The following is an 11,850-nucleotide window of genomic DNA, read 5'->3' on the forward strand; positions in this document are numbered from 1 at the left end:
TACTATTAGTCAATGGTGATATAAAATTTATAGCATTGACTAATATTAAGTATAGTTCTACTCTTTCACCGTTACATGACGCTAGTGTTTTACTGTTCATAAATAGGTCAAATTTTCAAATTTTTAGAAAAAAATTAAGACTGATTTGTGAATTTTTATAACTGCATTCTCTTAATTAGATTCACAGCTCTCTTCCTATCTACATGTATAAAGATTTCAACTTGATTTCTCGTAAACTGAATTTTTGAAATTTGGATCAGTCATTCCTAAACATAATTAGAAGTGTATAGTAAAGTCTCATACATGATTTTGGATATGAATTAATCTATATATTCGAAAAATATTTTGATCATAAAAGAACCTATTGTATAACTGTATAAATAATATTAACTCAAAACAAAATTTGTATGGCAATAATATATTTTTTACTTAAATAAATTATACTTGTATAATTAATACTGGCTGGTAGTTTTGTTAAGTATTTTCTTTCTATTTTAAGTTAAGGAGATGCTAAAAGTGTTTTGATGTAGGGATTTTCATGAGATAGAACTTCAGTTTTAAATATTGAAATTTTATCTTCCAGTTCCACGTCAGATAATGATTTATCTAAATTCTTGCATTTGTTAATAAATTCTGCAATAAGAATTTCGGCTTCCTGTAACATCATTAAATTATATTAATAATAGTTAAGATTTTTACATGTTTCTGATGAAAATATCATTACCTTTATAATATCTTTCTTCTTTTGCGGATTATCAGAACCTTCAAAAACTGAATCTTGGTAATCTTCAAGCTCTGCTTGTTTACGCTTAGCGAACTAAAAGAAATATTTACTTTCCTGATATTGTCAAAATTTTAATTTAAACATATAGATTAAGAAAAGTTGTACCTCTATAACATCTTGTGGGAAATTAGCCATTTTAGCAACATGTATGCCAAAACTTTGATCACATATACCTGGCTTCACTTTGTATAACAAAGTTAATTTGTCATCGTCTACAAGGGCTGTAACATGTTGATTTTTAACAGCAGGTATCTCTTCTTCTAATTTAGTTATTTCGTGAAAATGTGTTGCAAAAAGGCAATAACATTTGATTTCTTTTGCTAAATATCTACAAAAAATTATATTATTATTATGAATTATACAGAAAAATAAATTTATAATAATTTCAAGATATGATTCGTATATTACTCGGCGATTGACCATGCTATACCGCAACCTTCATAAGTAGAAGTTCCTCTGCCTAATTCGTCAATTAACACGAGAGAATTACATGTTGCTGTCTATTGAAATCATATAAATAAATAAATATTATTTATTCGATATTATTATACAAATATTATCAATTTACCTTTAATATAGCAGCAGTTTCTATCATTTCCATCATAAATGTAGAAAGACCTTTCAATTGAGAATCATCAGCTCCTACACGGGCTAATATACAATCCAATAGTGATATTTTTGCTTGATCACAAGGAACAAAGCTTCCAATATGTGCCATTAAGGCACTAACACCGGCAGACCTTATATAGGTACTTTTACCTCCCATGTTTGGACCAGTTATGATGCAAAAATGACATTCACCTATAATTTTAGCAATTATGCTTTTTGTTTAAAAATAATATAAAAATATTACCTCTTTTAAAACTAATATCATTAGCTATATAATCCACTCCTTCTTGAATTTCCAAACATGGGTGTCGAACTTGGGTAAGATTAAATTCACCCATTTCGCTAGGCAGCATTTCAGGACGAACATACGGTTTATTAGCACTTATAGCAGCAGAAGCAAAGGCAGTCAGGACATCAAGAGATGCTAATACATTGCCAGTAGCTTTTATTGTACCACTGTAACCAGCTGTGTAGTAAATAATAATGTGATATAAACATGTATTTGTTTTATTTATTTAATTTTTGTATGTATATATGCATATATATACACATACATATGTATACGATATACAAAATACCTGCAATTTCAATTATCTCTGTAACAACCTTCTTCTGTTCAATTGTATACTTATCTCTGGCACTAAGGTAATTATCATTTAAATCATTTAATTTATTGCTTCGGAAACGTACACCACTTTTATTGGAATCCAAAATAATATACTGTTTTTTATTTCTAAGCACTTTTTCTTCCTTCAATGTTACACGGAAATAATATCCAAACTGTTGATTCGATTCTAGTTTTAATGATTTTCCAGCCTCAATTGAAAGATCATTGGCAACTTTAGCCAATTGGGATTGTAATTTTGTCTCCATTTCATTCATAATATTCTTTAATTCTAATATCAATAGGAATAAATTTATATATAAGAAATATATTTATATATTTAGCATATTCAAAAATTGTACCTACCTTTTAATTCATCGTCAAATTCGGCTCGTACTAAGAAATCTCCTTTCCCGGCGGAATCTAAATCAATTGTTTGTTCGATCATTTGTTGAAATTTGTCCATGTCTTTAATAAGTTCGCTCAAAGGATCACTGAACATCGTTTTTAAAGCTATTACATTGACATTAGAAAACTGTTCTAAAAGTGCAGGCAAACATGATACACACATGTAAATCCTGAAATAAATAAAAAAAATCAATGAATAAAAATATATAATTATATTATATACTATAAATATATTATTTACTTATAGAGGTCTTGTAAAGTTGCTTTTTTTCTGGCCAATTTTTTTGCAAGCATTTGTAAATCCGGTATACGTCTTAAATGATCTTCGCTAAGATTAGATCGTAATTCGTTGTCATTTACCAATGCTTCAACAATATCATGTCTTTCTTTTATAAGAGATAGGTCTTTCAAAGGTTGTCTAACCCATTGTGCAAGAAGTCTATGACCTTGTGGAGTCCTGCATTTATCCAAAAGACCCAAAATACTTGTAGGTGCATTTCCATTTAAAGTAGAAGAAGTATCGGCACGCGGTTCAATATTGAGTGCTTTTATAGCAGCTGAATCTAGTTTTAAGTAACGTGACTCCTTTATTTGATCTATAGTAAATTCATTTAAGTTTCCTTCATCTGATGTTAACTAGTAAAAAATTATCAAATTAAATAAAAATATTTTGTTTTTATCAATATTATACACTTACATCTAAATATTTAATAAGTGCGGAAATAGCTGACATAGCAAAACTTAAATTGGCTTCAGGTAAAGACTGTACATTTTGCTGTTGACCTTTCTTGAATTTTATTAAAGTGTTTAAATCTTGTATAACTGATTCACTAGAGAATTCACTTTTTTTTCTTGTAGTGACCATTACATTATTTCGTTCCATGACCTAAAAAGTAAGGAGAAAAAAAGAAGAAACAAAAGAATGTTACAATTATATTTTTGACATTTTTAATTCAATTATTTTAGAGGCAAATATCTTATCTGTTTACTTGTTTAAGGGCTTGAAATTCAGAACTGCCTTCACCTTGAATTAATAAACATTCTTTAGGAGCAAGAGTAACAACCAATGATTCTAAATTGGAAAATGATTCATTATCTTGAAATTCACAAACAGAAAACGAAGTTGCTGTGGTATCTACACAGCTTAAACCAACAATCTAAAAAAAGATTACATACAATAAAATTAATTATAAAAAATTCTTTTAACAATACATTTACCACATTTATGATCACTCACTCTAGATTTCCCCTCCATTCCTAATTTTACAGCTATGACACGTACACTAACAACAACATCATTATTATCAAACAACACATCTTCAAATTGTGTTAAATTACCAGGAGAACCTTTATACTCTAATACCCAATTTTGGTTTTTTGCTGAGCCTTGATTAATATATACTTCTATTCGGTATTGCTTTACCAACAATAAATCCCGTATAAAAGACTCAAAATGATTTTTATTAAGAATAACACCTTCAGTTTTATATGGATCTATGTTATACATAAAATTTATTAAATAAGAATAAAATAAATTTATTAATAATTCTTAATAAAGTTAAATTAATTAAAATTGAATTGAAACATCTTACCAGCTCCTATCATCTTACAGACTGATGTAGTTTTAAAAACTTCTTGTGCAGCAAATAAAGCATCACTACCATGTAGTGTATAATAATCTGATCTATTGAAAAATCGTATGGTAGTATTAAGTTTCTGAAACCAATCATTACTTAATTACATACATATTTTAAATCTAAAATTTGAAAATTAATAATATATAATGCTGTATGATGAGATTGGCCATTCAAAATTATATTATATGAATTTATTTTTAAATATATTCTTGGCCTATTTATGTATGTTATTTATTTTTATGACTGATATATGTTTCTAAAATGATATAGATTTGTAAAATGATATAGAATTGCAATTACAATTTTTCAGGGAGACAAAATGAAAAAATTTTAAAAATTAATTCCTAGAAATGGTTTGAGAAATATGCACATTTGCCAGATCATAATTATCACATTTGTTTCCAAGAAAATGAAGAATCTTGTTATATATCTGTAGGTCAATGTCTATCTAGGGTCAAAAAGTCATGATATTAATGTAATATGAGTTCAAGGAAATCTGTTTTGTTGCATAAAAGATATATCAATTCAAAGTACTACATATTATTAATGTGATAAATAATTATATACAATTCAGTTTTAATTATTTTTTACATATATTACAAATTTTTGGAAATACCACAACAGAAAATTATAAATTACTTAATAATTAATTACATAAAAAAAAAATAAATAAATCAATAATTTTTCATAAAAAAGATTAAAACATTATATGTAAATATATGATATAAAATTCAAAAATGATTTGTCAACATAAAAATCAAAAATTTTTATTAATGATACTGTCTTGAAAATATTATTGTGATAAAAGATCAAAGTTCATATTCCAAGAAGGTCAGTAATGTATAGCCTAAGTAGGCTACTAAAATCATTATAAAGAACTCACAAACAATTCATAATATTTATTTTAATATTTTGTTAAATATATTATTATGTGAGTACATGAAATATATAATACAAAATAATCTTTTAAATAATGTTTTGCATAACATACAGTAGAATTAAAAATATAACATTAAAATGTTAAAATATAATATTTGTCTCAATGATCACTTCAGTTGTTACCTTGAAATTATACCTATTATGAAATAAGAATAAATTAACATATTGCAACAAGGAAATTACATACTGAGAATGACATCATCAATGACACATCAAATGAAATTTATAGCTATTAATGGAATATATAATTGTTATCAAGAAATCACAAAAGTATATTTATATATCTCTTTATAAGAGATATAAATAAATATAAAGAAATAAAAGTATTAATATATAAAACTTAAGTTTCTTTCTTTTTCAATTAACTCATGAAATAGTTGTTCACCATATTACAGATTTTTATAAAATATACAATAATAAAATATACAATAATTTTTTTAAATAATTTTAATTATTTAAAATAATTTTAATATATATAATACTTTATTACTATAAAAATTAAATGAATCTTCTTCAATACTAGTATAATATATAAATTAAAAATTGCTAATATTTGTCAGCTCTTCTCTGTAAAGATAAATCAATACTGTTACTGTGAATTATTAGTAGTGATAAGTATGTATTTAAATTCGAATAAATGCACAAGAAAACAGTGTCATCATGCACAAATGAAAGAGAATGCTTCCAAAGATATGACAAAGAAGGGGAAGCTAACATAAATGGAATTGCTCCAACTTGCATTTAGTACATATCGATACATAGTGCCACTGAGATCATCTCTCTCATCAATTCTGAACTCTGAATTAAGTGAATTTTGGTCTTTTGCTATAAGGTAATTAAATTTACAATTTCAACTTATCAAATATATAATTTTAATTTTACTATAAATATAATATCTTAAATGTAGTTTTTTATTTTAATAAATTAAATATAAAATATATTTTATGATAATATATAGATTTATTTATATATTTTTCATGAAAAATAATTAAATTAATTTTATATACATTTTTATATATTTTTTTCAGAGACTGAATTAATAATATGATGGTGCAAAATATTATCAGTTTATTTTTATTCATGACATATGCATCATCTGCACCAAGTGGATGCATAGAATCTTGCACATCTTATCTTAAACAACATCAAACTCAAATTTCTGGTGATTTATTACAAACTGCATCACATTTGCAAGGCCTAGACTACTCAAGACCTGGTACATGGTCTGAACATAATGAGTATAATGTTGACAATGGACAAGGAAAAGTACATGAAGAACGTGGTCAATATATTACAGGTCCAAAAACAGTAAGATACTATAAAAAAAATTACTCCTCTTCTTATAGTACAAGATATCCTAATAGTGAAATATTTCCGGATTTTGAATACGAAAGTAATAAACATGGTGTACATTTACCTACTATTCAAGAGGTCTCCAATTCTCGAAATACTTACAATCGAATGGGTAATTCAGAGTCGGTTGGGCAATATAAATATAATAAAATACAAAATCAACAACATACTCAATCATCATATACCAAAAGTAATGTTCAAAATGAAAGACTTGAAGATCTTGGACAATACAGTGGAAATTCACAAGTGATTCAGCAAGGTGCATCTAATCTGAATACACAAATTTCAAGAAAACCTTATGATACAAATACACAGTCTGGAAATTGGAGTTCAGTCAATTCATATAAAACTGATGGAGGGCGTGGTCGTGTATTTGAAGAAGATGGTCAATATGTATCGGGAGCTCAAAAAGTTCGTTATTATAAAAGGAATTATACTTCTAATTATAGTTCATCTGATGGGATTCCTATTCCTGAAGTAACAAAAACTGGAATTCAAGATATTCAACAAGAAATGGAGAAATTTCATAAAGAAATTGGAAAAGGATTCAATCAAATGTCTACAGCAGATGTCATAGGATCCAGTAATATTGGACAAACATATGTTAATACTCATGATTTGTCTACTGACAATATAAACAGTGATAACCATAGAGGACAAAATAGCTACAGGAGTAGTTTATCTACAGCACATACTGAAGAACATCATTCCTCGCATATTACAAACGACCATTTACCTTATAGAAATCCTTACCAAAATACATATGATGGAAATAGCTATGGCACACATGAAAAACATGAAGAATATGTCCAAAAACCAATTAACCAACTTATTAATCCTACATCAGGGTACACCAGTGTACTAACTGGAAATAGTGGTTATAACAGAAATACATTTAGTGGATCAACTTTACAACAACAAGCAGATAATTTTCAACAAGCAGAAATGTTAGATGCACAACAATCTAGAATTTCACAAACACAAACATTTCTTGACAATTTAAGGAACAGTGCACAAAGCCAAAGTAGTGCAATTCATTCAAGCACGTCAGGTGTTGTACCTCACTACAAGGAACATTGGAGTGCTAGTCATATAAAAGAAACATCTATTCCGCAGCATTCTATAGATATTACACATACGAATCAACAGAGTGATCAATATACTAACAATCAATATGACAACAGACACAATTTATATCAAGGGATGCAACAAAGAGACAATTACTTACATCAATCCAAAGAAAGTGGCTTCACTAGTGGTAAAAAAACGTTATTACAAAAATTAGTAACTGGAACAGACACTGTGGATTGTGATTATAATTCACATAGCAACACTCAGTATCAAACAAAATATAAACGTTCTGCTAAATATGACAAACAAGATGAAGTGCAAACACACAGTAACTTCAATGATGATTTTACTCAACAAACAGGAGAATTTGATGATCTTACACAGCAAACAGGAGAATTCGATGATCAACAAACTTCTGGAAAACCTGAATTTAATCAGGAATCACAATTGTACCAGTCTTGGACACCATATACTGCCAATCAACAATCAGAACATATTACTCAGCAAACAACAGAATATGATGATCTTACTCAACAAACTTCTGGAAAACTTGAATTTGGTCAGCAATCACAACAATTCTATCAGTCTTCAAAACCACATAACACCAATCAACAACTAGAAGATTTTACACAAAAAACAGAAGAACATAATGATTTTACTCAACAAACTTCTAGAAACCTTGAACTTGGACAAGAATTACAACAATCAAATCAGTCTTGGACAACACATACTGCCAATCAACAATTAGGAGATTTTATTCAGCAAATAGGCGAATTTGATGATCTTACTCAACAAACTTCTGGAAAACTTGAATTTGGTCAACAATCACAACAATTCTATCAGTCTTCAAAACCACATAACACCAATCAACAATTAGAAGATTTTACACAAAAAACAGGGGAACATAATGATTTTACTCAACAAATTTCTGGAAACCTTGAACTTGGACAAGAATTACAACAGTCAAATCAGTCTTGGACCACACATACTGCCAATCAACAATTAGGAGATTTTATTCAGCAAACAGGCGAATTTGATGATCTTACTCAACAAACATCTGGAAAACTTGAATTCGGAGAACAATCACAACAATTCTCTCAGCCTTGGAAATTACATATTGACAATCAAGAATTAGATGATCTTACCCAGAAAACAAGAGATGACCTTACTGAACGAACTTCTGGTAAATTTGAATTTGGCCAGCAATCACAACAGGACTGGATACCACACACTGCCAATCAACAATTAGGTCTTACTCAACAAACAGGAAAATTCGATGGTCTTACTCAAGAAACAGGAAAATTCGATGATCTTACTCAACAAACAAGAGAATTTGATGATCTTACTCAGCAGACTTCTAGAAACCATGAACTCCAACAGGAATCACAAAAATTCTATCAACTTCAAAAACCACATACCAGCAATCAAGAATTAGATAATCTTACTGAGAAAACAAGGAAATATGATGACCTTACTCAACAAACATCTGGAAAAGTTGAATTTGGTCAACAATCACAACAATCACATCAAGCAAGGGATTTACAGAGCACCATTCAACAATTGGAAGATCTTATTCAAAAAACTAAAGAACCTGACAACCTTGCACAACAAAGTTTCAGTCAAGGAACACAACAATCTCATCATTCTTGGAATCTACATAATACTATACAGCAATTAAAAGATCTTATTCAAAAAACTAGGAAGTCTGATGATTTTACTCAACAAACTTCTGGAAAACTTGAATTTGGTCAACAATCACAACAATTCTATCAGTCTTCGAAACCACATAATACCAATCAGCAATTAGATCTTACTCAACAAACTTCTGGAAAACTTGAATTTGGTCAGCAATTACAACAGCCGCATCAGCCTTGGATATCACGTACTGCTGATCAAGAAATAGAAGATTTTACTCAAAAAACAGGAGAATTAAATGATTTTACTCAACAAACTTCTGGAAACCTTGAACTTGGAGAGGATTCACAATTCCATCAGTCTCAAAAACTACATACCAGCAATCAAGAATTAGATGATCTTACTGAGAAAACAAGGAAATATGATGACTTTACTCAAAAAACATCTGGAAAAGTTGAATTTGGTCAACAATCACAACAATCACATCAAGCATGGGATTTACAGAGTACAATTCAACAATTGGAAGATCTTATTAAAAAAACTAAAGAATCTGACAACAATGCACAACAAAGTTTTAGTCATGAACATGAAACAACACAGCAATCTCATCATTCTTGGAATCTACATAATACTATTCAACAATTAGAAGATCTTATTCAAAAAACTAGAAAATCTGATGATTTTACTCAACAAACTTCTGGAAAACTTGAATTTGGACAAGAATCACAACAGTTTTATCAATCTGAGAAACCATATAGTGTCAATCAACAATTAGGAAGTTTTACACAAAAAACAGAATCTGATGACATTACTCAACAATCACTTGGAAAACTTATGTTTGGTCAAGAATCAGAGCAATCCTTTTCAACTTGGAAGCCTAGTTTGTCTCAACAAAGTGAAATATTTGTACAACCAGGAGATAATTTGCCAAAACCTGCAGAAAAACCTAAACCAAGATCAAGATATTCAAGACTTGGATCAACAGTTAATCCACAGCTACCAAATCAAAATCAGAAAAATATAAATCTTACTCCTGAAAATACAGATGTTTACAAGTTACCACCAGAAGTGACTATAGAACATGATATAGGTAATGATAAAAATCAAAATATCAGAGGGGACCAGGGACAAGGTAAAGATATCTCTAACAATTTAAAACCACAGACTGGAAGTAGTATATACGATAATGTGGATCCAGTAAATTGGTTACACAAATCAAATGATGCAACTGTAGGCTTGCAATGGCATTATACATATCATCCAAGTGATCGAAGACAATTTGTACAACAGACAGAACACAAGAATAAGGAAAGTCTGCAGCAGCAATCAACTCAAGCACAATTTTCCAATTTACAACAGAATTTCAATCAAGAAACACAAAATAAATATATAATAGAGAATTCACAACAAGAATCTCAAAATTATGCATCAGAACAAGGAATTAAATCTGTAAGAAAACCATTTCGCTATATTCAACAGGAAAATAAATTAGTATCTAATCAACAAATAACTGAAAATGGAAATGTGAAAAAGGATATAGAAACTGCTTCATCTGAATTGAAACCAAGAATTTTGGAAGTTTATGGAGGTGGACAATATGATCCTACACATAGTGAAGATATATATTCAGGAGTAACAGTAAATCCTAGTGCTACATTACCACCAGAAAGTAATACGGATCCATGGGATATTCGAGAAATACCAATAACTACAACAGAATTAACACCTCCACCATTACCTGTAGAACCTTTAGATATAAATGATACTACTGAAACACCACGTCGATTATCCGTTTGGTCAAGAATTGGTCACAAAATAACAACTACTTTTGATAAAGCTAAAGAAAAGGCTAAAAATATTTTTGGATAAATATAGCTTTTAACCATTTTAACTAACATCTATTTATAAGTAATGTTTAATAAGATAAATTCTTGATATAAACTTTGAATAAAATCAAGTTAAATAAAATTTATTTATCAGCGTTATATAATATACTTATCGTTAGAATTGTTAATTTAATAATATAGTATTATAGAAATTCATTATTATATTATATATTTCATTTGTTATTTAAATAAATGAATGCATATTTTAAATTGCTTTTACTAAATATCACAAAACCTTTATTGTATAACCCCAAATAAAGTGAATTATAACAAAGTACATAGAAATAATTAATAACGATGCAGATGTATGTTTACTTACTTCGGGTAGATTTTTAAAAAATCTAACAAAGCTCTGTTGACCTGCTGGATCTAGAACATATAATTATTTATAAAGTAATGAAAATTTTAATTTAAAAAATTATATTTATACTAACCCATATTAAATTGTTGATTTGGTTGAACAGCCATGATCGTATACGAAGAAAAATATTAGTATTTACACTTTAAGAAACAATTTAAAAATTAAAATAAACGTTATATAATTTCGTGAAAATATCTTTAAAAAACTTTTGCAAAATATACATTGAACATCCATTCAACGTATTCCCGCAAAAATTACTAATACCACAATACAAGTAATACATAGATTGCGCACTATAAGGTATTTAGTAATAGTTGTTCTCTAATTTCATTGGTCAGTTAAAATTATCGATGATTGTAGATTTCTATTCGCATACCCTTTTTAAAGTTATGTAATTAATGCAATATATTTCAATAGACAAATTGTTCTTGTGTTTTAAATATTGCTAGTATAGTATATGTAATTGCTAGTATAGTAATTCAATTTTTATAATTTTCTAACAATATATTTTCTGTTTTCATATTGTTTTCGTATTGTAAAAGTTGTGTAGTGTATAATAATAG

At 28.2% G+C, this 11,850-nt stretch overlaps 2 protein-coding genes across 8 annotated transcripts; one reads left to right on the forward strand and one right to left on the reverse strand.

Moving 5' to 3' along the window:
* Positions 1-383: 383 nt before the first annotated feature.
* Positions 384-11,555, reverse strand: LOC122534281 (DNA mismatch repair protein Msh2). The gene is made up of 15 exons (XM_043664777.1): positions 11,361-11,555; positions 11,246-11,295; positions 3,998-4,121; positions 3,643-3,899; positions 3,395-3,562; positions 3,103-3,291; positions 2,647-3,041; positions 2,364-2,575; positions 1,972-2,289; positions 1,638-1,859; positions 1,353-1,585; positions 1,193-1,284; positions 890-1,112; positions 725-817; positions 384-655 (listed from the first exon to the last, which is right to left on the reverse strand). The coding sequence occupies exons 1-15, from the start codon at positions 11,392-11,394 to the stop codon at positions 500-502; spliced, it is 2,766 nt and encodes a 921-aa protein (XP_043520712.1). The 5' UTR covers positions 11,395-11,555; the 3' UTR covers positions 384-499.
* LOC122534279 (tanabin-like) lies at positions 5,657-11,221 on the forward strand. Of its 7 annotated transcripts, none has more exons than XM_043664771.1 (3): positions 5,657-5,813; positions 6,010-9,224; positions 9,324-11,221. In XM_043664771.1, the coding sequence occupies exons 2-3, from the start codon at positions 6,026-6,028 to the stop codon at positions 10,907-10,909; spliced, it is 4,785 nt and encodes a 1,594-aa protein (XP_043520706.1). In that variant the 5' UTR covers positions 5,657-5,813; positions 6,010-6,025; the 3' UTR covers positions 10,910-11,221. The 7 variants fall into 7 exon arrangements, with proteins under 7 accessions (XP_043520706.1, XP_043520704.1, XP_043520705.1 ...); XM_043664769.1 differs by having other exon boundaries at positions 6,010-8,684; positions 8,715-11,221; XM_043664770.1 differs by having other exon boundaries at positions 6,010-8,684; positions 8,745-11,221.
* Positions 11,556-11,850: the final 295 nt, after the last annotated feature.

This window comes from Frieseomelitta varia, unplaced genomic scaffold (genome assembly GCF_011392965.1).
Source record: "Frieseomelitta varia isolate USP_RPSP 00005682 unplaced genomic scaffold, Fvar_1.2 scaffold_582, whole genome shotgun sequence".
Lineage (NCBI taxonomy): Eukaryota > Metazoa > Arthropoda > Insecta > Hymenoptera > Apidae > Frieseomelitta > Frieseomelitta varia.